Genomic DNA, 27,414 nt, shown 5'->3' with positions numbered 1-27,414 from the left:
AGCACACTGTCAGCCTGTGGAACTCTTTGCCAGAGGAGGTTGTGAAGACCAGGACTTTAACAGGGTTCAAGAAAGAACTAGATAAATTCAGGGAGGGTTAGGTCCATCAATGGCAATTAACCAGGATGGGTAGGAATGGTGCCCCTAGCCTCTGTCAGAGGCTGGGAATGAGAGACAGGAGATGGTTTGCTTGATGGTTCTGTTCATCCCCTCTGAAGCACCTGGCATTGGCCACTGTAGGAAGACAGCATACTGGGACAGATGGCCCTTGTGATCTGACCTAGTATGGCTGTTCTTGTGTTCTTAACCAGAAAGAGCTCTAGAGCTGGAAAGATGCCCAATGTAGTCCTAACTCCTCTCAAGTCTGCACCTCACTCTTAGGGGAATTATTACCACCTCTAGCACGCAGCTACTAGAGAAATGGAAGTCATGCATCCTTGTTAGCAATGTTAGCAAAGGTTTTTCCTGTCCCAAACTGCCAGGCACGGCTTTGACTATGCTCCGCCCCAAGAACACTTCCTGTAGCCATTCTAGGGGCAGAGTGTTGCTGCCCCCAGTGCCCACCCACCCTGTGCTCCGGGGGGGGGCAGAGAAGCTTGGGCCAGCTTAGGCAGCTTCTTCCCTCCCCAGTGCTCCAAGAGCTGGGAAGGCCAGGAAGGCTCAGACTGCAAAGCCTCCTCCCTCCCTGGTGTTCTGAGGACTAGGGAGACGTGGGCCGCATGGCCTCCTTCCTTCCCGGTGCTCCAGGGGTCAGGGAGATTCAGGCTGGCTCGGGCCATGAGGTTCCTCCCTGCCTGGTGCTCCAGGGACCAGGGAGGAACAGGCTAGTGTGGGCCATGAGGCCTCCTCCCTGCCCGGTGCTCCAGGGAGGCTGAGGCTCATGCATGCCCCCTCTCTTTTGCTACCCATAGTGGGTGGGGGACACATAAGTGCTTGGGCTACCCTGCCTCCTCCTCTCTCCATATTGGGGCCTCAGCAGAGGAGGTGGGGCTGTAGGTGCACCCACTTCCCATGGGGAAAGGGGAACAGTGGCAGAAATAGCTTCAGTCCCATTACATTCAGCTCAAGGGAAACCAGAATGGGTCTTGGGAAGTGGAGGAAATAGTAGGGGGAGGGGGAGTTCCGAAATGCACTTTACCAGAGGAGGACAGTGTCCTGGTCTACGTGGAGCAAGCAGGTGCCTCTGTAACTGAATCAGGCTTTGCCTGCTGTCCTACTCCCAAGTCATTTCATTTTGCCGCAGGGATGCACTTACTTTTGCTTTGATGAGCGTGCAGTGCAAAGAGCTTTTCTCCTGGTCGTAGAGCAGGCTGAACTCCATCGCCCCCAGCGTGGCTAATGAGCAAGAAGGTAGAGGAAAAGAGAAGCAATGAGCTTATTAAGTACAATGGAGACACTTCACCTACCCCACTCCCTAGTGATATCAATATGAAACCCTGGAGGCTCCTAGCCTCACAAGCAGGGCAGCACTAAGGGAGGGAGGGCATTCACTCCATCCCTCCCACATTGCGCCATGCCTGAGAACAACCAACCCATCTCATGGCAACTCCCAAGGTTCTGAAAGGGAGGGAAGGGGAGACCTGGTTTAAAGTCCCTGCCTGCCTGATTCAAACAAGTTTTTCATACCAGACCACCCTAATTCACACAAAGGAGGGGCTTGTACTGGGTCTCCTGCAATAAGATTTCACTGCATGGAAAGTGTTCCGACCAGCTCTCCATGCCATTTGCCTGGCGAGCCTCCTCTCAAATTCACGTCTGGCAGAGATGCCTTTCTAAAATGCTGACCAAGACCTCAGCTGCTCTCTCCAAAAAGGTCAGCACCTCTGTGCCCTAGGGAACCCACACTTCTTGGAGGCACCATGCTGCGTCGCATCATGAAGGCATGTCTATCAACAGCATTATGGCATCCAAGATATTTTAGCTGTATAATGTCAAATGTCATAAAGGCACCTGAAGCCAGATTCTAATTTAACTTCTGGAATGGACCGTGGACAAAACTGACTGAATGTGATGGATAGTCTCTAATGACCTGGTCTGCAGACTTGAGTGATATGCTCCCCTTTGCTCTTGTGATTGCAGATGAAACACTGTGTGCACAAATTTAGAGGGCTTTTAAAGCACTGCAGCCATTATCGTACACAATCACCAGCTAACCCACCATCACAGCGATTCCTGGCCCAACTCCTAAGCTAATGCAGTTCAGGGTCATCCATAGGATTTATGGGGCCCTACGCAGTAGAAGCTGAACCGCTCAAATCCAACATTCTGGTCCAGCAACATCCACGGTCTGGCAGGAATGGGGAGCTGGACAGAGTCTGGCAGCGGCTGGGGAGACCCAGCTGGACCAGGCTGGTGGTAGTCAGGGAGCCCTAGCGGCAGTAGGGCTGGCAACAGGTTGGGCAGCCAGCAGCAGTGGGGCCAGTAGCAGATTAATGAGCCCCAGAAGAGGGAGCCCAGAGATGGGCTGGTGGCCACCAAGTGAGCACTGTCTTCCCTTGGTCTGGCAAACTGTCTGGTTCAAGACTGCTCAAATCCTGAAGGTGGCAGACCAGGGAGGCCCAACCTGTAATCTTAAACTGGTGCCCCCTACGCCCCATGGCAGCTGGGGGAAGATGGCGATTTTTATAATCCGCATCAACACACTAGTTTACAACTTGTTTTAAAAATATTTAATTAAGCTCCTGTGGACTCACACAGTAAATTCAGAAACTGACAGTGTATATCTGAGCTTCGCTTCATTACCACTCAAACGACTCTTTCCCGGGTTCCCTGTTCTGCAAATGGCTCTGGCAGGCTTTGACACTATTAAGTTAACTAGATCCTCTCCAGAGGAAGCAGAGCTACAGAATAGGGATAGGAAGAGGCTGATGGGTGGACATTAAGACCCAGGGGTGCCCCCAAATTTTCAGGTGCCCTATTCAGCTGCATATGGGTAAGGCTGGCTCTGCCGTAGTCAGAACATTGTCCAAACAGAACAATACAAACATTTATCTGGAACTCAAAGGAAGGGCCACAGAATTTTAGCGGAGTTTAGTGCTCAGCGTGCAAACGAGAAAGTGACAGTGCGAGTCAGACATATGGAAGGCTCAAAGCAGCTACACAGTGCAACTCACATCTCTGCTTGTGCATTTTAGCCCTGAACTTCAGCCACTTCTCTCAACTGAGCAAAGACAGACAATTACCTCAGGTTTCTAGACTGGACTCGGCACACTCACTGCACTGGATTCTCATCAAAATGTGATTGGAGAGAGGAAAGCTTTAATTCCATCTGAATTGAATTCCTTCATGGCCACTTTCCTCTCTGGTTAATATTTATGCACTGCCACAGGTGCCAAACAGTCCTCACCCTTCTCCCCAGAAAAAGATCTTAAACGTGAAGTGATGCTTTTCTGGGACTCCTGATCTTCACTCTTATGGCCAGTAAGCTCATGGATTAAAATGGCGGGGGGGGGGGGGAGGGGAGAGGGTGCAGAAGTACTGAAACCACAAGGGGCTCTCCTTTATATGATGGATCTGTCAAATGGCATTTCATGCAGCTAAAGGGGAAGAAAGACTTCAGCTGAACGTTTTTCATATGTGTACAATTGTGGACGTGGGCATTTGCACACATATACAGGCAGTCCCCGGGTTACGTACAAGATAGGGACTGTAGGTTTGTTCTTAAGTTGAATCTGTATGTAAGTCGGAACTGGCGTCCAGATTCAGCCGCTGCTGAAACTGATCAGTTTCAACAGCGGCTGAATCTGGACACCAGTTCTGACTTACATACAGATTCAACCTAAGAACCCCAGGCATCCCCAAGTCAGCTGCTGCTGAAACTGATCAGTGGCTGATTCCAGGAAGCCCGGGGCAGGGGCTTCCTATAGTCAGCCACTGGTCATTTTCAGCAGCTGCTGACTTGGGGACACCTGGGGTAGAGCAGCTGGGGTGCTGCTGGGTTGGTCCAGTGGTGCCCAGAGTAGCGCTACGGGACCAACCGGCAGCGCCCCAGCTGCTGTACCACAGGCGTCCGGAGCAAAGCCACGGAGCACGGGGGCAGCGGGACAGCCCAGACACGCCGTGGTTATCCTGCTGCCCTCGGGCTCCGCGGCTTTGCTCTGCTTTGCTCCCCATCCCTCTGGGGAGAAAAGTGGCGGAACACGCGGGCAGCCCAGACGCGTCTGGGCTGTCCGCTGCCCACGTGCTCCGCGGCTTGGCTCTGCTTTGCTCTGCTTTGTCCCCCCCCTCCCCCTGGACTGCAGACCGGGGGGACGGGGGGGGGGGCAAAGCAGAGCCAAGCCGCGGAGCGCGTGGGCAGCGGACAGCCCTGTCCGCTGCCCACGTGTTCCGCCGCTTTGCTTCCTCTCCCTGGTCTGCTGGAGACCAGGGAGAGGAAGGGCCCCTTTCGTAACTGCGGAAGTCGGATCCGCGTAACTCGGGGACTGCCTGTACCCACCTCATAGTGGTGTATATACTAGACAGAGTAAAATAAAGACCTGGGACCATAGACTTAGGCATCTATATACCTTTAAAATATGGGCCCTGATTCTGAAAGGCATGGTGAAAGCAATGGGAGCACATCATGAGGAAAATCTCCACAATCTAACTCTAGGTCAAGGCCATATTCTCCTCTCAGTCTTTGCAAATGCTGTGCCTTTAACAGGGCTCTACATTAGCAGTATTTTTGACTGGCTCCTTTTTCAAGGTTTAAAACAAAGTTGCATAGAGTTGCCATTTAGACTCTTGGGCTCCTTCGTAAAATGATAAATTATTCAACTCAAAAGCTGCATTTTTGGAGATGGCTTGTTATTTTCAGTCAGAGAGGAACAGAGTCACAAAAGAGCACAAATCCCTCCCTGATTATTTATTTACCAAGCATTAAAAGCACTTAGTGGATGCCGGGAACATGACATGAGCCTCAGAGGATCAAAGCTACAGTCACTTAAAAAGGACAGTGGGGTTTTTTTTGTTTTTGGTTTTGGTTTTTTTTTTGCCGAATATAAAACATTCAAGAGTATAAGGTGACACAAAAAAACAGAACTGTTTCTCACAAGGTGCACTTTGCAGGGACCTGCTGACCTCACACTTACAGTCATATTCCCGCAATGCAACCCTCTGAACAAGGAGCTAAGTTCAAGAGGAGCTGAACATTGGTGAAGCCAGAGGGAAAGGCAGGTCCTCAGCAGTTCAGGATCCAGCCCAGTATTTGTGGCTTTTCTTAGGCAGTTCAAAATAACCTATCTGCACCAGTGCTGGCTGGTACCACACAAGGCTACGTACTTGCTTCGTCGGAATCGTAGCTGTTTGCCTCGTCCTCTTCATCATCCTGAGGCGGCGGCAGCTGACGCACAGGTGCGGCTGGCACAGGCAGGGCGGTGGCTTGCATTTTTGGGTCAGGCTGGCGTGTGGCCCTTTCCTCTCTGGCTGCAGGCATCGCATAACCACCACCACCACCTCCTCTCTCATCCCTGGGAACTGCTGCTGAATAGGCAAGGTCTGTCTGGGGCAGGCCCATCGGTTGGCTCACTGGGTGAGAGAAAACAAGTATTGAATTAAGACACACTGATGAGGAAGGTTTGTGTTTCTCCTGGTGGTGCACATTTAAATATGTCTCAGTGCACATAAAATTATTCCACACATGGAGGGAAAAGATTAGCATGAACACTGGTCAGGACCCTAAAGTGAGTCACGAGCCCGACCCTGTTTTAATGGCGTCCTCTGTGCAGATGTTAACTTGCTGGGGCTCAAGCCAAAGCCCTGGCAGCCAGGTTCAGGCTTCAGGTCTGAGCAGCTCTGGGTTCACCTCCTACTCCCTTCTCCCCGGATTCATGTAGTAATTTCTGTTGCCAGAAGGGAGTCACTGAGCAATGAAGCCCTCTGATCTAGTCGGGCCTCCGGTACAACACAGACATGAAAACTGTCCCTACATCATTGCTGTCTGAGCTAGAGGAGGTCTTCACTTGCCTGGGATGGCAAAGCTACCACAATGCCTGGTAAGCTGCCTCAGCAGTTACCCTCACTCACATTTACGCTTTACTGGTGGTCTGGAATTTGTCTGCCTTCCACTTCCGGTCACTGGATCCTGTTATCAATCTTAAACCCTCTTCCCTCTGCTTCTCTTCTACTAGGCCAACTGCACCGCTCGCTGTGGACCCCTTCACAGAAGGGGGAGGTCTGATCTCAGCCTTATTATGCTAAATAGCATTTCCTGTCCTCATTTTCAAAGTCAGCACCCTGGATTGAGTCACCCGCCCGCTGCCAGTTAGGGCGTGAAAATTCCAGCCACAGATGGGTTTTGGCATGGTTGAGACTTGACAAGAGCACTGGAATCCCTTTCCATGGGGATGGTGACACTGACCTGGTACTTGTTGTGAGGATTTGATCTCTGTACGGCCCAGCAATGGCTGTGAGCCAAGAGGATCAGGCACATCCTAAAACCATTAAGTGCCAACAGCTGGGACTGAAAGACCAGGGACAGATCCCTCAGAACTGCCCTAAAGCCTCTGTCACTGGCTAGCAGCAGAAGACGTACCATTGATGGGGCCCAGCAGCCCCACTATCATGCTCTGATTGGCATAAGCAAACATGACATTCCATAGCCTATGGGACTGCACTGCATTTATACAGGCACTTCCCCCTTTCTAGTGCTGTGGGAAGAGAGAACCCATGCTAAGGAACTTGGAGGAGCTCTGCTTGGCTTCTGCATACAATGCCCAGGCTTACACTACCCATACATATGGGGCAAGCTTTACATTGGTTTCTCCCAAGCCTCCATGTGAGTAAAACAATCTCCTGCAAAAAGCAAACATTAAAAGGGGGAAGCAGGTCTCCTGCCTACCATGTAGACTTGGGCTTCCGGTGGCCATGCTTCTCACCTGTCCTCACCACTTAGGTGCTCAGATACCACAGGGATGTGGCATAAGGAATGAAGAAAATGAAGGTGCATGAGCATGCCCAATGCATTTTTCATTTGAGTGGTTAATTTTGCTGCAGAACCCATGCATCTCCACTTATAAGCAGCTCGGTTTATGATCAAACAGCTGCTCTCAGTTGAGATGGCTGCTTGGATTACAGCTGATTTGGCTAGTAAATTAAGCAGGGAGGAAATCCATGGTGAGTGAAAAATGAACTTCATCCTGGATTATTTCTTACTCCATTTTGCTCAGTGGAAGTCAGAATAACTATTCTCTTTACACTTCTGCCTAATGCACATGCGAGGTGCTTTGCTTTTGTATCAGGCCATGGCTATAAAATGGGCTTCTCACACTTCTTCCTTTGCCCTGGGTTTAAGCCGTAAGTGGTGGAGGGGTTATAAAGCAACCCCATCTCTTGCTGAGTCAGAATTCCCCAAGTTCCAAGGGCTCAAGTAAAAGAAAACCTGAAAGCTCGGAAATAGATAGCTGACCCATTTCTGTTCTCATATCTTGGGATGAAAGCCTGAGGGGAATACACCAGCACCTTGTTCATGGGAATTAACAGAGGAGATGGAATGTTTATAATTAACATCCTGAAAGTCAAGACAAGGCACTGTGTGTTTCCCCAGGACAAGTAGGTGAAAGACGGCATTTATCTTAGTTTGAGCCTTTTCATCTCATTTTATTATTTAAGAGAACAGGAGCCAAATTCTATTCTCCGTTACTCAACTGCAAATCAGGTTATCCCACTGACATCAGTAGATCCCCCTGATTTACATCAGGATAAGTAAAAGCAGAATTTGGCCTTCTAAGAGGAAAAGCAAAGCTTTAAATAAATTATAGACAACTGCAAAATTGCTCCGAAAGTGAGTCCCCTGACCTGGCCTGTCAATTAACGTTGGCAGATACTTAGCCTCTCAATCCATCTTTGGACTAAACCCAGAGAGACAGAGCAATCTCCTTCCAGTGCCAGTCATTAATACGCCTTTTCTAAGCCATGTGTCATTATGGGTATGCTAGTTACCATACCAACAGGCCACTCGCCTAGAAGAATGTCTTGCCCTGAGCACAGAAGAGGCCATTCACAATATGAAAACATCTGAAACGGTGTTTGTTAATACCAGGGATCAGATGGGCAAGCTGCAGAAGAGATGGTTTAGGTCCATTAGCCCTGTTTATGAATAGTCTCCCTGTTTTCCATTAACTGTGTCATCTGCTTTGTCACCCTTTCCAAGCATTTTGGCATAAGGGAGGAGCCGGAACCCACAGGACCCCAAGTCAGTGCACTGCAGTAGATGAGGACCCACTGAGATTCTTTACCTTGTCTTTCTGGATATCTACCAGCGGGCCCGGACTCTTGTCTACCACCTACTGCAGGAGCTGTGGTATAAAAAGTTATATTGTTAGCTGGCAGCAAGGCTAGTGGCTTCTAGAGGGCAGGTGACTGGAACCCCTCTCCCCTTCCCTCCCATATCTGCAGGAACCAAGTCACTTTTACACCATTGATCAAGCAGCAGTGAGAGAAGGGGGGCATACAAGGGGAGGGGAGGTTGTAGTGGCACCATCAGCATGGCAGTCTCATCCACCAGGAAGCAAGGGCCCATCACAGCCTGACCAAGCCATCCCTGTGGAAAGAGCTTTGTGGTTAGATCCAGGAATCTTGGCTCCCAGGCAGTATTCCCTCTAAGCTAAGCAATTGGGCACCCACCAAGGAGAGATTCAAATGCTGCCCGGGTGATTAGCAGAGCACCCAGAGCCACCAACCGCTAGTAACATGTGTTTCTATAGGTGGTGTATATCCACACCTGTTTGGGTGCATATAATAAAATTTATTTCATGCAAAGAGGGAAAAAAATTAGAGGGAACAATGCTACAGGGTCACGGTTTTGGCTCCACTATTGACCAGTGGTGTGATACCTGAAAAGCCATTACACCTCTATGTGGATGTGTGTGTAAAGGTGGAAGGGATGGGGAAAGCCCTGACCTGTCTCAGTGATCAGCAGTGCCTTCAAAGCACAGTCCTGCATCCCAGGAACCCATTTTCCACCATCCCCAGCGTGGCCCAGCACCACTGTGGTACAAGCAGGCCCAGAGTATGTAAAGCAGAATGTGCACCTGGCTGCGCAGCAGAGCTCTGACCAGTCGCTAGAGGAGGCCTGGAAGCTTGAACGGAATTGGCACGTTTTACACCTACAAGGAGGAGAGAAAATTGGGTGGGGGAGGGGAGAAATCTCATTCTCCAATTCAAAATTTGATCACCATGGTGAGGAAGAGGGGCATTGAGAGTCTCTAATCACCGGCAACTGCACAGCCACAACAGCTGATCTGTAAGAGGCAGCAACAAGCACATCAGTGAGGGGCATGAGCAAAATAATTGGGCTGGGTGTGTGGCTTCCAGAGCCAGTCAGCACGGCTTCACAATCAAGGGAGCACCACTGGGGAGACATACAAGCTGAGTGTCTGGCTCACACAGCCTATTTCCAGACAGGGAAGAGAGCCCACCTCTCTCCTATACTGTCACCATAGCAACAAGTTGCACTGGCACAGGCCATGCCCTGCGGGGCCATATCTGACAGGAGCATGCAAGGATTCAATTCAAAGTCTGCATGGAAGTTTCCTAACACAGGGTCCCCGTGTATGGAGCTGGCGATGTATCTGTAGACACACACAGGCCCAGATCTGAAAAGCATTTAGGCTAGGAATGTAAGCATAAATGCACCCCCCAGCACTGTCTCCATGGGGTGAGGGACACGGAGATGCAGCAAGGGATCAGGCACAAGCTGGAACTCAGCTGTGCTGGCTCGTGCCCGGTCCAAGAAGCTGCGTCTCTGTTTTTTAAATGGAGTAAGAGCCAGGCTGCTCTTACTCCATTTAAAAGGCAGAGCCGCAGCAGGATTAGCTCCCAAGGCCAGGAACTAACTCCACTGCGGCTCTGCAGTTTCCCCCTTTATCGACTAATCAAGTAGCCGATGGAAGTTCCAACTCCCATTGAAATCAAATAGCTCTGAAAACAAAGGCCACAGTGACCAACCTAACCACCTACTACCAGCCTCCAAATACCATTCGCTGGTGCAAGAATACCTGTGTACAGATGGAGAAATAAAATGCATTACAAAGCTGGGCCAGTACTATTAATGGGTACAATGAGGCACAGAGCAATTGAGTGACTGGCCTGCGGGAGCCCGTTTATAGTGTGGACTCTGCCTAACACAATCATTTTCCCCAAATCGCCCACCTTTGCCGCCACCACAGCAGCCCTGTTGGTGGCAGTGATGTGGAAGGCACTAGCTGTGTTGAACCCTGCATCTGGCCCTGTTCAGAACAGGCTTAGTGACACGATCAAACATGCCCGCAGGCCCCAAAGCCCGGTCTGTGCCAGCACTAGCAAATGCAGGACAAGTTAGGAGAAAAAACTGAGGGCAGGTAAATCCTGAGAGTGTGGCCACAGTAGGGTTAGAGTAGAGATTTTTGGTCTCCAACAGCCAGACGAAAGGCAGCATTACCTAAGGGCACCATGGATGAAGTGTGGCATAGTGGATAAAGCACTGGGGCTGAAGCAACTTGATTCTGCCACTGGCCTGCTGTGTGACCTTGGGCAAGTTACTTCAGTGCTTTGTGCCTCGGTTTCCCCATCTGTAAAATAGTGATATTCATGCAGAGCTCCTTTTTTATGCAGCTGGAACGCTATGGGTGGTCATCAAGATACTTCAAGAGTAGAGGACAGTTGCATTTAGTGCATAGGGGGCCCAGACTGTGAGATGTGAGGGATTCAGGAGTCAGGGCTGGGGGTGGTAAGGCCCATGGTTGGGGCTGTAGGGGTGATGTGGGGTGGGGAGCAGGGTGCCATTTCGGGAAGGCAAGGCGTGGCTGCAGTCGCACATACCAGGTTGCTGCTGCTCTTCTTCCTGTTCCTGTGACTCTCCAGGAGCGAGGGGAAAGTTCACAGCCTGCTGCATCCTCCTCTGCCCTCCCCTCGGCAGCCAGGAGCAAGAGGAAGGCACAAGCTGAGCCATGACCCCTCAGTCCCTGAGAGTCAGAAGAAGAGGAAAAAGATGCGGTACATGTGCCTGAAGCCCTCCGAAAGGGCTCTGGGAGGGAAGGGCTAGGAGCTGGAGCAGACCCGGATTGTGGGGGGGTGCACAGTCCCCCAACCAGCGCCTTTCTTCTTCCTGGCTGCCTGCGGCTTAGCAAGGCAGCCTACGAGAGAGCCCTCTGAGCCCAGCCTGTCTGGGAACAGTTGCAGCTGCGTGCCCCAGCCTGCCACATTCTTCTTGCAAGAGTGCTGCACTGGGGTGCACTGGCTTATTTACTTAAGGGCCATAAGGGTGTCCCATTTCATATTGACAGAGGACAGTGTAGCAAAAACCAAGACTATCCAAGAGGACAAATGGCCACCCTATCTGCCAATGAAGAGTGCTATATAAGAGCCCCACTTGATTATTATTAGATGCTGCTATGGTCCCTGCTCTCTCCGACATTACTCATCTGTGTTAATACTACACCGTTGACTTCACTCATTTCTTACAGCTGCTGCTTCAATGCTATTTCCATGCTCAATTCTTTCAAAACCAGCTGAGCTCAGGAAGTTTAGCTTGAACGCAATACCTTATTGCTACATGCAGTGAAGTATGTTGATGTTGTGCATGCATTACACATCCATTTGCCCACCCAGCAAAATGGCTTTGCTTCGCATTGCACTGACGTCTGAAAATGCTGGGCAGCAGAGAGAAATGGGTATGAGAATACAGTGAAAGAAACTGACTTTATGGCCAAGGAATAATAGGGCATTTATTCTCATGGGTATTGACTGAGAAGGAATTAAGGAAGGGCAGAATCTCCCCACTCCAAGCCTAAGTGCAGGGACTTTGATCAGGGATGCTCAGTGGGGCTTGGGCTCCATTGTAAATGCTCTTTGATCTCCACTGTACCCCACTGACAACACCAGTCTGCACGTCTGCCCCCATCTCCTAGGAAATAAAGAGTGTGAGCCAGCAGAGCTAACAGCCAGCCCTGTGCACAGTCCCAAGTGTTGCCCCATCCACTGTGCCAAAGCAGAACTACGCCCACTCCAGGGGCTTTCAGACCAGTAAGTCCCAGCATGCCCCTGGGAAAGGGAGGAGAGGAGGGGAGGCTCCAGCTCCATGCTCCCAGAAGGGGTGGGGTCTCAGGCAGAAGGGGCAGGGCCAAGGGCATCCAGCCCTCAGCACCAGCCAGACTGCAGTGCCACTCCCAGCACAGCCTGGAGCACACCATATGGTGCTCCCACCTCGCCAGGCAAGCCCTAAGAGCCACCTAGAGCATGCCACATGGTGCTCTAGCTGCAATTTAAAGGGCTCAGCCCCCCAGCCCCTTTTGAATTGACGGGTTCTAAGGTGTTTGCCCTCTTTGCCCCTTTCTTCCATTAGCAAGCACAATATGTGGGAATAGGTGGCCCTAGGTCTGATGCAGCCCAGTAGTCCCTGCATTCGAGTTCTTCTCAGCCACATATTGCCACAAGGTCAGTTCTATGCAACACCCTATGAGATGCACATTGTTCTCCAAAGCAACTTTTATCTCCACTCTAAAGTGAGATACCATACATAGAACTGAGCAAACTGTTTGCTACGAATAAATTATTTAAGTAACTCATTTTTTTCAGCTCACACAGTATTCCTGAGCAGGCTGCAACTAACTCAGATTCATTCTTTTTTTAAAAAAAACTGTCCTTTTTTCTCCCCTGCAAAATCAGTACGGTTTCCTGCGGCACCTTAAGGACTAGTAGGTTTATTTGGGTATATGCTTTCCTGGGTAAAAAACACTTTGTCCGATGCATAGTGTCAAAGAGGTCTTTATCCACAAAAGCTTATGCTCAAATAAATCAGTTAGAATTCAAGTTGCAACAGGAGTCCCTCCTTGTTTTCACTGGTACAGAGTGACACAGGTCCCTCTCTTTTCCCTGATTATTTTAACCCAACAAAACAGCTTTGTTGAAACACATTTTGAGAGCTCTTTGTTGAGAGCTGGAGATAGAGAGCAAAAAATCCTCAACAATGATTCACCATTCAAGCCGCACTAAAGAAGAGCACTAAGAGACACACGATATTGTTTCTGGTCTTTGGCTGGATGACTGGGACCAGAAAGCAGCCCAATTCAGGACAGCATTTGATCATATGTTTAAACTTTAAGCATTGTGCTTTCCAGAACAGGGAAAGGTTTCAGCTTTTTTTTAAAGCCTTGCAGAGATGAATTTACCTGCAAACCTTATTCACTGGAGATTTTATGCAGCATTCATCCAGCCCTCACGGCAAGGGTGCGCTTGGAAAAAGGTTTCTGAATGTCGGGCTTCCAATCTACTGCACCAAGCTAGCCCTGGTATATATGACAATGAACGCTGCAGATAGACAGATTACACTGATTCACTGCAAGTAACTCTAAGATAATAGGAGTGTGACTGCAATCTCCACCACACATACACATGGATCGGATTTAACAACAGAACTACTGCTGGGCCATGCTGTTAAGAAGAGATTATCATCTTCGAGATGAGCCGTGAAAGCACAGCTCACGTGCCTGGAGGGCCCTGCATGATCCGCAGGCTGATCTACACTCATTATATTCAGGACTATGTACTCTCTTATTCACAGGAATATGGAATTGAAAGCCCAGGCTCCATCTGGCATCAAGCAAGGGATTACAGGAAGCATATCTCCAGCAGTTTGCTATCAAGTATTCCTTTTATATCCAAGGAATTAGAGATTATGGATTTTTTTCCTGTAGCGTTTAGTTCACGGAATAAATCTGCTGGCTCAGCTCCCAGCTGACAGGCCTTCTCTGAAGTTGCCTGTCATCCTACAATGTCCCCTTGGGAGAATTCTGTCCTTGACAAGCTCTGGGGTAAACATTCCTCCACGTCCAACTCTGTGAAATGGAGAGAGAGATCTCTCTAACCTAGAAAGGGTGGGGTTGGGAGCATCTACACACCTGTGTATGTGTTACCCCAGAGCTGGTCAAAGACAGAATTCTTCCAAGGGGACATTGTAGGATGACAGGCAACTTCAGGGAAGGCCTGTCAGCTCGGAGCTGAGCTAGCAGATTTATTCTGTGAACTAAACGCTACTGGAAAAAAATCCACCAGTTTTTATCAGGACATGTTACAATTGAGGCCCCTTACATTTCCATGGAAGAATAGGTGACACTGAGCTGAATTAGTGCAGTCGCCTTCATCAACGAAGCCATGAAATTCTCACACAGAGTCTCTTACCTACGTCAGTGCACTACAGCTGCCCACCTGTCCGCCTCACCTCAGAAGAGGAGGCATGTTTGGGAAACTGGCTGAATTCTCCAATAGTAACAATTATTTTGCATTTACAGGCAGTCCCCGGGTTACGTACAAGATAGGGACTGTAGGTTTGTTCTTAAGTTGAATTTGTATGTAAGTCGGAACTGGCATCCAGATTCAGCCGCTGCTGAAACTGACCGCCAGTTCTGACTTACATACAGATTCAACTTAAGAACCCCAAGAGTCCCCAAGTCAGCTGCTGCTGAAACTGATCAGCGGCTGATTCCAGGAAGCCTGGGGCAGAGCAACTCTGCCTCAGGCTTCCTGTAGTCAGCGCTGGTCAGTTTCAGCAGCAGCTGAATCAGGACGCCTGGGGCAGAGCAGCTGGGGTGCTGCCGGGTTGGTCCAGTAGCGCCAAGGAGCGGTGCTGCGGAACCAACCGGCAGTGCCCCAGCTGCTCTGCCCCAGGGTCCACAACAAAAGCCTGGTCCGCTGGGGGGGGGTGCACACTAGCTGCGCCCCCCCCCCCCCAGCAGACCAGGGACATGGGGAGCAAAGCCGCAGTGGCAGCGGGGTGCCGCGCCTCTGAGGCTTTGCTCTGGCAAAGCCTCAGAGGTGCGGGACCGCGCCGCGGCTGCAGCTTCGCTCCCGGTGTCTCTGGTCTGCTGGGGACCGTCTCCAGCAGACCAGGGACACCGGGAGCGAAGCCGCAGCTCCGGCGGGGTCCCACGCCTCTGAGGCTTTACTCTAGCAAAGCCTCGGAAGCACGGGACCCCGCCGGGGCTGCGGCTTCGCTCCCAGTGCCCCTGGTCTGCTGGAGACGGTCTCCAGCAGACCAGGGGCACCGGGAGCAGCTTTTCTCGCCCCGGAGGTCGAGGTGGCGGATCGCTGCCTGCGAGCTCCAGGGCGAGAAAGCCCCGCTCGTAAGTGCGGATCGGACGTAAGTCGGATCCACGTAAGTTGGGGACTGCCTGTAATCTAGTTCTATAATGATAAAAATGCTGTGTACGTAGCACCTTCTACCTGGGGATGTCAAAGCACTTTGTAAAGATACACACGCAAGTGCTTTGACATCCCCACCCTTTCTAGGTTAGGGAGATTTCTCTCTCCATTTCACAGAGCTGGATGTGGAAGAATGGTTCCCTGACTTAGTCAGCCTCCAAGTGTTACTTTGCACTATAAATGTTAAATAAACAAGTGATTTGCTCATGGCACTGGGGTCTCACTGAAATCAATGGGAAAAAAATTACTGACTATAACAGAAGTAGGGTCTGGTCTACAGTGAATCTGTCACACAGCAGGAAATAAAGCAAAATATTGCATTACTGAGTCATATCATCTTTCTTGGAAAGGGTACAGAGAAGAGCGACAAGAATGATTAAAGGTTTAGAGAACATGACCTATGAAGCCAGGCTTCATGAACTGGGCTTGTTTAGTTTGGAAAAAAGAAGATTAAGGGGGGACATGATAGCGGTTTTCAAATATCTAAAAGGGTGTCACAAGGAGAAAGGAGAAAATTTGTTCCTCTTGGTTTCTGAGGACAGGACAAGGAGTAATGGGCTTAAAGTGCAGCAGGGGAGGTTTAGATTGGACATTAGGAAAACATTCCTAACTGTCAGGGTGGTCAAATATTGGAACAAATTGCCAAGGGAGGTGGTGGAATCTCCCTCTCTGGAGATATTTAAGAACAGGTTAGATAGACATCTGTCAGGGATGGTGTAGACGGAGCTTGGTCCTGCCTTGAGGGTGGGGGGCTGGACTCGATGACCTCTCGGGGTCCCTTCCAGTCCTATGATTCTATGATTCTTTACACAGAGCTCTGTAGCTCTTATTATATGTTTTTAAAATGTGTGTGTGCGCATCTGTCTGTGAGTCCGTTTGTTCAAGAACTCCTCCTAAACTGTAAGAGCTAGGACCACCAAACTCACTTTGCAGTTTCCTCTTATCAAGCTTAAAGCAAGGTCATGGGTTGTTTGTACCAAAACAATGGGACGTGCCTGGAATGCAACTGCTTCTCATAAAATAGAAAGGGAGGGGTCTGGCAGGAAGGGAGTTATACTACAGAATGACCACAAGGGGGCAGCAAGGGGCCAGAGATGGAGACCAGGACAGCTATAATCCCATTGCGGCAGGGACAGAGAAAGGGACAGCTATCTACCATATATTTCAGAGAGTTTGTTAGTTACTGTGTCTGTCTATACCCCACCCCAGAAGACAAGCATCCCTCCTCCACCTGTGCCCCCTGGAGCTGCAGTGGCCACAGAAAGGAACTTCTCACCTGGCCTCAAACTGCTGTAGTGAGAGAGAGCTGGAGCAGCCATCTCTCCCTGGAGTAGCTTGAAAACAGATCCCCTCGTTCCCAGCCACACCCCAGCGCAAAGATTTAAATGAAAAAAATTAATTTACCGAGTAACGCTGCGTCAATCTTCTCATATTTAATATGGCTGGGTAGGACTGTGGAATAAGATTAGCTTTGGCAAGGGAGAAAATATACTCCACACCCACGCGAACATATAACCACCACTAGGCAGATCTGAACCTGGGACCTTGGGAGTTTAGCGTAGGAGTTTCTATAGCTTGAGCTATAAAGCCAGCTGACTCTCACCCTAGGTTGCAGAGGTCTCTTGATTTTATCTGTTGCTGTGGTCTAGGTGCCACTGCATGGGACAGTGAACCACACTAGATGTGTGGGTTACATATACACACTCTCCATACTCACAGACACACCTGCGCACACACCAGCACAAGAAAGTGTTACATAGATTCAGCCTAGTGGCCTGACTAAATGACTGGTTTTCAGGGCTCTCTAGGTTCCAATTCCAGCTTACAAACTGCAGGAGCCTGGGAAACCCCTTGATCTTTGTACCTCAGGTTTCTCACCCGTAGAATTTTAATCTACCTCAGGGTTAAGTACTGAGGATAAATTTTTAAAAATCCAACCTACTAGGAATTCTGTGGGAGTCTGGCATGCAGAACAGCAGCAGGACCTCTCTGCAAACCTTATTCACCGATCCTGCTGTTGTTCTGCGGCTCAGATAGACCCAGGCAAGCAATGGTGCTATTTCTCTTTAAGGGGGGGGAGGGGCTGCAAGCCCCAGCTGCGCACACACAGCTCTGAGGCAGATTCACTTTTAGCACAGTCAGCTGTGAATGTAGCTTTTGGTGATTATTTGTGCCAGCTTATCTCATGCCCCTGGATATTCTTAGGTAACAAAACCCAGACATGGGTACTGGCACGGCCAGGGCAATTTCAGCTAAATAGCCTCGAGAACAGGTTGGTTCTCCCGCATGCCAGGAAAGCGAAGAAGGGAAGTAGTGTCAGCATGGAGGGAGGGAATAAGAAAAAAGTAAGGTCCAAGTCTGCTCAGCAACAGTGACATGGGCCAGAGCTCCCCTTGGGGGAAGAAGGGACACAGGCAGGTCTTATTCAAATCTGCAGAGTTGGGATTTGGGGTTCGCACCTCCTCTTCAGATGAAGGGAGTGTTTGTCCTGGTATTGTACTGAATCCCAGCCAGATTTGTGTGGCCTGAAGCAACATTCAGCTGTCTCCATAGGCAAGTCTGCTCAGCGTGGTGCACTGAGGCTTATGTTAGAATGACAAGCTATCACTTTAATGGCAATTCTGCTTACAGGTTTGGGGGAAGTTCTGAACAAAGCAGGCTACTCCTTGCCATTCACCCCACTTATTTCAAGACCATCTCTTTCCAGACGGACTATGGTACCTGCATCCTATTCTATACAACCCTATAGCACGCAAGCAAAAGCAGAACCCCACCTCCCCCCCTTTATCCTCCTTCCTCCCTCAACAGATGTGGGAACTAGTGTGCAGGGAGTGCTGCAGTACAACTGAACTTCCAGCCGAGCACTCAGCTGCTGCCCCATGTGCCCAGGGCTCTGCTACTCTCCCATACACTGGGAAGAAGGAGGGTTCTGCTGACAGCTCCATGCTGCAGGTCTTAGATGCTGCCCTGCACACCCAGATTTTACTCCCAGAGGGAGTAAGGAGGGAGGGGGCAGGACAAGGAAAGGGGAGAGAGGTCAGCGATTCTTAAAAATGTTCCCATGTGACTGCTCCCCCCGCACCTCATCCCAGCCTCACACACAGTAAAATTTTCATTGCTTTCTCTCACTTCCAGGGCTTCTATTGACTTCGCTCTCTGCTGTGTACTCCCAGGTGTCAGCAACCTTGCCAGCAAACTCACTGCCACTCGGAGCCATTCTGATCTCAGATGGTTTGCGGCTTGGAGGTGGGTAGCTTCCCCGGCCAGAAGCACCAGCCATTGGTTCACTGCCTGAAAGCAAAGAACAACAGAAGGGAAGGTTGGCATGTCTAGATCACAATTCTAAAACTCCATTCTATTTGCATTTATCACAATCAATCACCCCCAAAAAGGAACTCTGGGAAAGGCATCAGCCTCTTTTTATTGCCTAAAACAAAGCTACCCTGGCTTTCTGGAAGGGCAGCTTCCAGCTTCATCTCCCCCTTTGATGTAAGCACATGTCACAGCAAGGGAGGGAGAGATGGGAAAAGGAAGAGAGGAAAACGGAGGGAAGGGAGGAGAAATGAGCTAACATTACACACCTAGCATACAAGGACAATGGGAATGAAGGATTAGACCAGAGGGAACGTACAATGGCCTGCTTACAATAGCCAGCTACTATGTTGAACTTCTCTGGTCCAGAACTCTCTGGTCCGGAGACATCTGTCATGATTTCAGTTTAGCGGGATGTCCACTTATCATGGGGTTGGCAAAGTTTCCTGCATCCCCCCAAAGTCTGTGGACAGCCACCAGTCCTGGCTCTCAGCGTTCTGTGCTGTTCTTTAGCTCTCATTTACCCCTCAATGTCTGGCGACAGCACAGTGAGCAGTGGCAATGCTGCTAGATAACACTGACCTCCCATGGTCTGGAAAATTCTCTGGTTCAGAATTGGACAAATCCTGAGTGTGCCGGACTAGAGAGGTCCTATCTATCACCTGGTGAGATGTAACATATGGCAGATGGTTCTTAGAATCACACAAATGTGTTCAATCAAGCCAGCCAAGGAAACAGGTGGCTGTTCACAACAGTGAAGGTTGCTGGTGGAGAGCATGCTTTTGAAGAACAAAATGACATATGACTCAAACTGTCTCACAGGAGGGTGAAACTCAGATCCAAGCAGATGGCTTTGCCGTGTGTCTCCAATCGAACCATTTTGTTAGGCAGGCCCGAAAAGAAACTACTCCCTAGCAGACTCTAGTGATGCTGGTTGCTACCTCAAGTGATGCCAGTCATCAGGAGCGAAAGGCTGCTTTCCTGCCCCTTGGCATGCTGTTCGCTTTACTCTTCATGCCAGCTGGGGAAGCAGGTGCTCAGTCAATTGAGTGGCTCCCGCTTATGCCAGCTGTGTATCTGGCACTTCAGCTGTTTACACCAAACCACAATTACGTGCATAAATGCACAGAACACGTTGTTTGACAGCAATGCATTGGTACTAAATACATGTAAGAATGCGTGGCCTAACCCAGACAGGCATGTAGCACTGGGCAGTCAGGGTATGTTATGCCATGCAGGGGCACTAATGGGTCCTGGTGAGCAAGGGGTTACTTTCCACTCAGACACTTCAGGGAAGCTTGTAAGGGGTGTGCTTGAGCGACAGAAGGGGAAATGCCTTTAGGAGGCTGGGCTCCATGTGTAGGGGTCAGGTTGAAGCACCTGCTGCAGGACTTTTCCCTTTACGTGAATGTCTCATGCTCACTAATGAAAGTTACAGCCTAACTGTGCCCTATAAGGTGGCATAATATTCTTCCACTTCAGAAACAACCACAATCACTGTTTTTGTCTTTGTTTACATTCATCGGATACCAGCGGTTTGAACAAATACATTACTGCCATGTTGGTTAGGAATTCTGGTACCCTCTTGTGGAAAAAATTGCAATCCCCCCCGCAGAGATGGAAAAGGTCTCTGCACTTACCTGGCCTGTGCTGCAGATGCTAGGCATAAATCTAATGACATAAATGGCATCCTTACCCTGGGATGAATTCTCAGGGTCACCGCACACCAGGAGAGCATGTATAGCAACAGATATGGGCTGCTATGTAGGTGTCAAGAGAGATAATGTGGGGGAAAAATGTGCCTCGCACACCAGGAGCCTCATCTCTGCAGAACAGCAGGACACTTTAAAAAAAAAAAGCACAACAGGCAGCCTGGGGAAAGTCATTGGCACACTAAGAGGCCACTGATAACCAGGAACAGCCTGGTTAAATAATGATAAATGGTCATACGCAGTACAACAGATGGCTTAAAGGTCATTTTGGACCCTGCCTATATTGGGAAAAGAAATGTGCAAGTGGCGGCCATATTTAAAGAGGGTGGCTGGCTAGCTGCTGTCCCCAGTCACTGCACACAGAGAAGGTTTTGAGGGAAGGCTGGGTGATAGGATAGTGTGCTACTTAACCCAACTAGCAGCTTAAGAATCCTTCTCCACCCACAGCTCCTCTCCCAGTGGGTGAAATCCACCCCTGTGCAGCATGCCCTGTGAAAAGCCTTTCATTCAGAGAAACTTCAATGCATTTTCATTCAATGCATTTCTCTGCTTTTCACTCAGAGAAATTTCAGTGCATTCAGCACCTGAATTCCCACTAAGGCTTGGACTGAGACACCTGAATGTGCATTGAAAATAGGACGTATCTTGGCCTATTCATGGTACAGAATCCCTAACTTCCCTGCTTTAGTCTCTCAGACAAGCTAGAAAATCTTTACCTGATTCTGCCTTTTGTCTCATCCCCTTCCTTCCCTTGTAGGCAGCAGGATTCTCTTCTTCTGAACTATAGCCACGTTCAGAATCATGGCTGGGGTCCCGGGATTTGACTAAACAAAAACAAAAAGAGAGTTGAATTAAACATTTTATATATATATTTGCTAACCTTTTTTGAAAGACAGACTCAAACCCAAACACAATGTGTAATGCCTTGCAAATCAACTGTCTAGTGTTTATATGCACTGCTGCTCTCTACTGGATTGAAACAGAATTGCACAAGTTTAGGTCATCAGCCATATATTGCAATTGGAGAGTCTCCTTTAACTCATGTGACAGGGCTTATGGTGTTAGAATTCCTCAGTGATAACAGAATAAAGCTCAGACTCTGAGTGGCTATTGTGTGCTACAGAGGGACAGTTGTAAAGTCCTAAGTAATTATGGCTGTGTCACAATATTATACATGCACTTGTAAATTAAACATGACTTCACTAACTTACAGTCAAACCTTCCAAGCTACTGAAGGCAGCTACAGTGCATCTGCCACAGCAAATTCTGTCTTTGGGATAAATCAAGAGAAGGAATCCTTTAAGGGAGAAAGAAAAGCATCCATGGCTTAGAAACAAACCTGTTTTCCTGCTCACTCCCCTCTTTTCCTCCGGGCCACCTAAAAGGAGAATGTGCACAGTGACATGAGGCTGCAGGTTCTGCTTTTGTACTGCTGGCCAGATCTAAGTCTGCAGAGGCACCACCGATCACAAACCACCTGCTGCTCTGAAGATACAGTAACCCGCAGGCACTAATAATTTTTCTGACAGCCTCAATCCCGAAGCATGTGCCTGGCATTAAACATGGGTGTCAAGTTATTCTATGGGCTTTATACTAGGAGTCGGATTTTAGTCATGAGGCTACAATTCCAAATAAATGGGCAATGCCAGCTCACAGCCAGACCAGAAAATTGAGCTTGGGACCAAGCACCTCCACTCTCAACCCCAGCCATGCACAGGAGTACAGTAAGTGTTGTTAAGTAAGTACAGTAAGTGTTGTTAAGAGACACCAGTGTGGTGCCCTGACAGGTTTCTTGCTCTGTTCTTGGATGATATCCGTTTGGTGGTGTGTGTGTGGGGGTATGCAAGCGCATGTGCACTCTTCCTGCATGCTGCACTGGCTCTGCGCAGGTAGCCAGCCCAGCAGACTCCAAGAGAGTCCCCAAAGACCACAACATCAGATATGGTGCAAAGGCGCTCCTACCAGGTTCACTGTCCATGACCTATGGTCCTAGTACAGTAATTCCTAGCTTAACACATGCCCGCTTAACACGTTTTCGTGATAGCACGATTTTTGTTTTGGGAACATTTTTCGAACAACACGACCTGTCCCCGCAATAACACGATTTCCCCTAGGGTCGGCCGGTGGCTGGCAGCTGTGTGAGGCTCTCTCTGCAAAGCAGCAGAAGTTCTCTGCTCGTCGTGCTGTTCCCCGGTGACCCCTTCTGGCCGGATGCTTCGTTCCCTCTACTCTGCCCCCCGCTTGCAGCTGGGTTTCCCCAGCTGGCCGGTCACCGGCAGCTGCGCGGGGCTTCGTCTGCCTCCTTACCAAGTGGTGGAGGTTCTCCACTCATCACGCAGTTCCCTGTTGACCATCTCTGACCAGATGCCTTGCGTCGTTTTGTAAGGAGGCAGAGGAAGCCCTGCGCAGCTGCCAGTGACTGGCCAGCTGGGGAAACCCAGCCGCTGGCTGCAAGCCCCCTCCCCTGTCCTTTGCTTCCCTTCCCCAGAGCCAAACACGTCCCCTCCCTGCTATAACCCAGTTCCCTTTTTCCCCCAACCTTCTGTCCTGGACCCAGCTGCTAACAAGTGCAGGTTGCAGCTGCAAGCACACGTACGCTTGAAACGCAACCCCCACCTTTTCCATTATTTTCAGTGGGAAAATTGACCCCGCATAACACATTTTCACTTAGCACGATGGTTTTCTGAAACATATCTAGCATGTTAAATGAGGAATTACTGTACCTAGCACACTCTACCAGGCCACTAACATGTATGCCTATTGTAACAGGATCAGCTCAGTTAGTGGCAGGGGTTTCCACTGCCCCCTTGGCTGCACAAGGACAATATCCTTAAGATACACTTTTATACACAGGCATAGAAAAGTTACACATCATTCCTGAGGGTGCCACCCTCTGACGTTAGCTAGATGGAATCCATTACTTTGTACTTGGTGGTTTGAGGTACTAAGATGTTTCTCAAGGAGGTGTTCTGTTACCATCCCTCTGTGGTATGTTTACAGTCTGTGCCTAGCACCTCGTAAGTCTGAGTGTTTCTGTAACATCAGTCCTGTAGTTACCAGCTTCTGTGAGCAGGGACTGCCTCTTGCTCACAGCTTCTCTTTGCTTATATAAGCAGAGCCTTGACCACTTTTATCCAGGTCACAGGCCTCTCACCCAGCCTGTGACGTATGGGCTTATGCTTACCTGATCTTACTACAGTAAGAAGGGAGCATGCTAGGAGCCTGGTTCACCACAGTCCAGGTAATAGGTCCTGAAGGAATCTCAATCCAGGACCAACAACAGGTTTCATCCCACCCCTGCTCACAGCAAGAGGCTGTCTGATATAGGGCCAGGTTAAAAACCAGGTTAAAAATTTTGGACTACCCGGACAGGTGTAGGGTTGCCATATGGTTTAACCAAAAATACTGAACACCCCCCCCCCTCAAAAAAAATACCAAACACCTCTCCCTCCCCCCCACCCCCCAAAAAAAAACACTGGGGAAAAAATTCTGTTGAGGAGAAAAAAAGGGGGAGGGGGGGAGACCAAAGTTGTTGAGAAAAAAAAAAAGGAGCCCGAGAGTTAAGCAAAAAACAAAAACAAAAAATAAAACAGCATTAAAACAGTATGGCCCCTTTAAGAAAAGTCTTTAGGATTTTTGCTGGCAGCCATCTTGTTTTCTTGACCGGAGCCAGAAGGCAGCTTCCCTGTAGAACCAGGTAAGCAGGGTGGGGATCCAGTTGGAAGGGTGTAAGGGAGGCAGGGGCTGGGCCCAGTTGCTGTAGGGTTGCTAGGTGTCCAGTATTTTTGCCTCCTGGCAGGGGGAGGGGAAATCAGAAAATACCGGACATTTTAGGTGTCCAGTATTTTCTGAATTTTTTTTACCAGACAGGAGGTGAAAATATTGGACTGTCTGGGTCAATACCGGACACCTGGCAACCCTAGACAGGTGTTAAGAAAATCACCTACCTCACTGGAATAATGAAACATAAGCATCCCCCTTCACCACATGGGGAAAATTAATGGTAACATACCCCTGCCTCCACTCTCATTTGTGTGAGAAGCCAGAACTTGGTGCTAAAAGCATACACCTCTACTGCTTAAGCTAAAAGAGCAGCTCTTCTAGCACTAGATAGAGGCTGTAGTAAGTTCATGTTCTCTGTGTAGCAGGCACTAGCAGGGGCCAGTATCCCACTCTGTGCTAATGTAGGTTATACTGAGTGACTTCCTAGGCCAAAGAGGCAACCTATTTCAGGATTAGAAGCAGGGTTTCATGTAAGCTATGCACTTGTGCAGGCGATAAGAGGAGGTTCAAATGCTGACCACCTGATGAGCACACTGCCCACAGCTAGGTTTGTGTTTCTACTGGTGCTGCACATTTGAACATGCCTCAGTGCACATAAAATGTATTCCGCACATGGATGGAAAAGAGAAGAGCTTGGGTTGCGGTCTCTTTCTCTTTAATGATGGGTCATTCTCAGCTGCATCTCTCTAAAGTTTCTTTTACATGAAGCGTTTTGGGGTTGGGTCAGTGACTCAAATTAAATAACTTGAATATACTGAGAGGAGCTTTAAAATCCATGTCAGGAAACACCACCTACGAATACCGTTTGGCTCTTTCAATTGCAGCATTTCAACTGAGAAATGTACAGGAGGTGGGAGTGCCCAAAATAACTAAATTTCTGTGAAGTGGGTGGTGGTGGTGTTATATGACAGGTTTCCTGTAGCTAAATTACAGGGCTTGCTGGAAACGTGGGATAAAAATAACCACGACAGAAAGGACTTAATATTTGCAATTGATTGATGACGAGAAAAACAGTGTGGATTCTGTTATGACTTATGTTATGCAGGAGGTCAGACCCAGCAATCATTGGGATCCCTTCCGGCTTCAAAAGCCCATGAAGTCAAGACGGGACCAAACCAAAAGCCAAATTCCAAACATCTCCTGACGCAGGGTCGGGGGTGGGGGGCACCTTGAACTCTGGACCTAAGTTTTATAACTGACCTACCTCTAACCATAGCTTTGGACAGAAGCCTGAGAAGTTCCCGACACAATCAGACAAGCAGCACAAGCCAATTCCCACTGAAAATCAACAGACACACTCCTGTTGGACTTACTGGGACCTGCCCCTGCAGACCACTCGCTAGGCAACATATTTTCAATCAGAAATTTACAGAATCGCTTGAACAGCACTGTTTGATATGTTCCCTGTGGGACTTCAAGTCCAGCTGTGAATGACTGAGTCATGCGGCAGGGGGAGGGGGTTCCCAAGAAGAGAGGGAAGATCAAACTAGCTTGCAAGAGCTTGGAAATCTTGCTACAGAGAGGGGTAGGTTGCCAGAAGACGTTCTTCTGAATGGAAAAGTGGAAGCCATAAGAGGACCAAGAATGTGAGTGCTTCTGAGGCAGGTGCCGCAGGCACCACCGCCCACCAGGATGGCACTGGTGAGATCTCTTGATGAATGAGCCTTTTCCATACACCTGTTTATAAATTACATGAAAAAGCTAGAGCTTTTATGTACTTTGTGGCCCTTTTGATGGATTACTGTGGGGGAGGGCTGGCTACAGCATGTCCCTGAGATGGCATCTACACTGAAGCGCTACACCAGCAAAACTCAGTGTTGCAGCTATGCCACTGTAGCAATTTAAATGTAGATGCAACCTAAGGGTAGCCAAAGCCACAAGGATGAGTGTGATACAACAATTCACTGATCAACTCCTTTATATATAATTTGCCTTGGGTGGGGAGGGGGTATCAAAACCATTTAAGGTATTTGTATTTATTTCCTACCTTTCCCACTGTTCTTATTTAAAACATGTGTCTAATCCATGAAATTGTCTTTGCAGGGTAGTCTGAAAGCCAGCCCTCTTACCGTAAGAGTCCTGTTCAGCAGGGGCCCCAGTCTCAGCTTGGCCTGAGAAGCACAAAGAAAGAGCAATTAATAGAGTGAATACTCCTAGCAATAGGAAAAGATGAAGTGGTCCAAAATGATGCTGTAGTACTGCTCTGCCAGCCAAAAGCTGGAGCAGCTGTGCAGTCGTAAGTTTGAAGTGTATGCGAGTGTCCATTATCCTGTGGCTGGGATGTATGGCTTAGATTCAGGCCAACCCAATTTCCACTTACAGGGGGTTAATACCCATGGACCCCTCAGCATAGTGACTTTAAAGAGAAGAGGGGATGAGGCAGCAGAAGCTGAGTCAACAGAAAAGCCAAGACAAACAGGCAACTTTGCAAGGGTTCTCCGCACAGGGCCAGGATCAGAACTGGGCATGGCAGACAATGAAATCTCCCTGAGGCAAAAACTAAAGCAGGGCGTCTCAGATTCAGTCTTCAGTGAATGGACAATTATGTGATCCTAGAGTTCCAGGAGATCCCTCCACCTAGAGATCGCCTATGAGAAGAGTTTTAGCTGTGCTTCCCCATGAGGTTTTACTGACCAGCATTAGAGCTCAGAATCAAGGCTGCCTTCCCTATTTCATTCCACGCTGGAATTTAGCAGAAATCTGGTCCAATTAGACGTCTCTGATTAAGTTAGCCAAAGCTTTTGAACAAGGGAGGGCTAGGGCATTGTTCTCCTTTATCTCCAGAACAAAAGCAAAATCCAATGCTTACCGAGAGTCCCAATCAGATTGCTGTCTTACTGTATGAATGCTCCTTTAGTTCTAACAGGCATTACAGCCCATTGATCTTCTTAACTGAATCCATGAGGGGCCAAAATTGTTTTGTTTGGGTTTATTTTAAATTGCTGCAATGCCAAGGATGCACAGGAATCCACTTTCCCTGCAATCATTTCAGTGAATCTGTCTTGTACTTACTGTAGCCATGCTCGGATTACCTTAGAAAACCTTTACAATATTGCCCAGGGCCTTGGAGATCTTCCGGATGGAAGGTGCACAAGGGGTGAGTTTTAAGGGAGTAGGAATGGAGCCACCCAGCTACCTCCAATGGGGAAGGGAACCAAAAAACTACTGGCTGATCAGAAAACACGTCGGGGGCAAACACTCACTGTTGCAATGCCTCCTGCTGGGTACTCAGGGAATCAGCTCCCTGCCTCAGCGTGCCCTCTGTGGTCAGTGTCCCAGCCTCTATTACAGGTCTTCTGCTGGTTCACCTGGTGTCCCTGCTCACGGCACCCTTTCCTCCTAGGTCAGTGCCACTGCACTCTGGGATCCTACCCTTACAGGGGACCCCCAATTCCTCTACACCCACCTTGCCTCAGTGACCCAATGCCAGTCATCATCTAGCCCCTGCCTCAGG

General features: G+C 49.1%; 1 protein-coding gene across 6 annotated transcripts in view; it reads right to left on the bottom strand.

The window, feature by feature from the left end:
* The window catches only part of RPH3A (rabphilin 3A), a 159,750-nt gene that overhangs the window by 18,842 nt on the left and 113,494 nt on the right, over window positions 1–27,414 (bottom strand). For 4 of the 6 annotated variants that reach the window (XM_075898755.1, XM_075898756.1, XM_075898760.1 and 1 more), the window contains 8 exons: window positions 26,030–26,071; window positions 21,517–21,555; window positions 20,894–21,001; window positions 18,283–18,444; window positions 9,009–9,083; window positions 8,214–8,273; window positions 5,260–5,505; window positions 1,256–1,335 (listed from right to left, as the gene is read on the bottom strand). In XM_075898755.1, coding sequence (XP_075754870.1) covers window positions 1,256–1,335; window positions 5,260–5,505; window positions 8,214–8,273; window positions 9,009–9,083; window positions 18,283–18,444; window positions 20,894–21,001; window positions 21,517–21,555; window positions 26,030–26,071 — 812 coding nt within the window. The remainder of the gene's footprint in view (window positions 1–1,255; window positions 1,336–5,259; window positions 5,506–8,213; window positions 8,274–9,008; window positions 9,084–18,282; window positions 18,445–20,893; window positions 21,002–21,516; window positions 21,556–26,029; window positions 26,072–27,414) is intronic. The other 2 variants (XM_075898758.1, XM_075898759.1) reach the window with 2 other exon arrangements.

Source organism: Pelodiscus sinensis, chromosome 15 (genome assembly GCF_049634645.1).
Source record: "Pelodiscus sinensis isolate JC-2024 chromosome 15, ASM4963464v1, whole genome shotgun sequence".
NCBI lineage: Eukaryota > Metazoa > Chordata > Testudines > Trionychidae > Pelodiscus > Pelodiscus sinensis.
The sequence above is the reverse complement of the archived record's forward strand: the minus strand, read 5'-3'. Positions and strand labels throughout refer to the sequence as shown.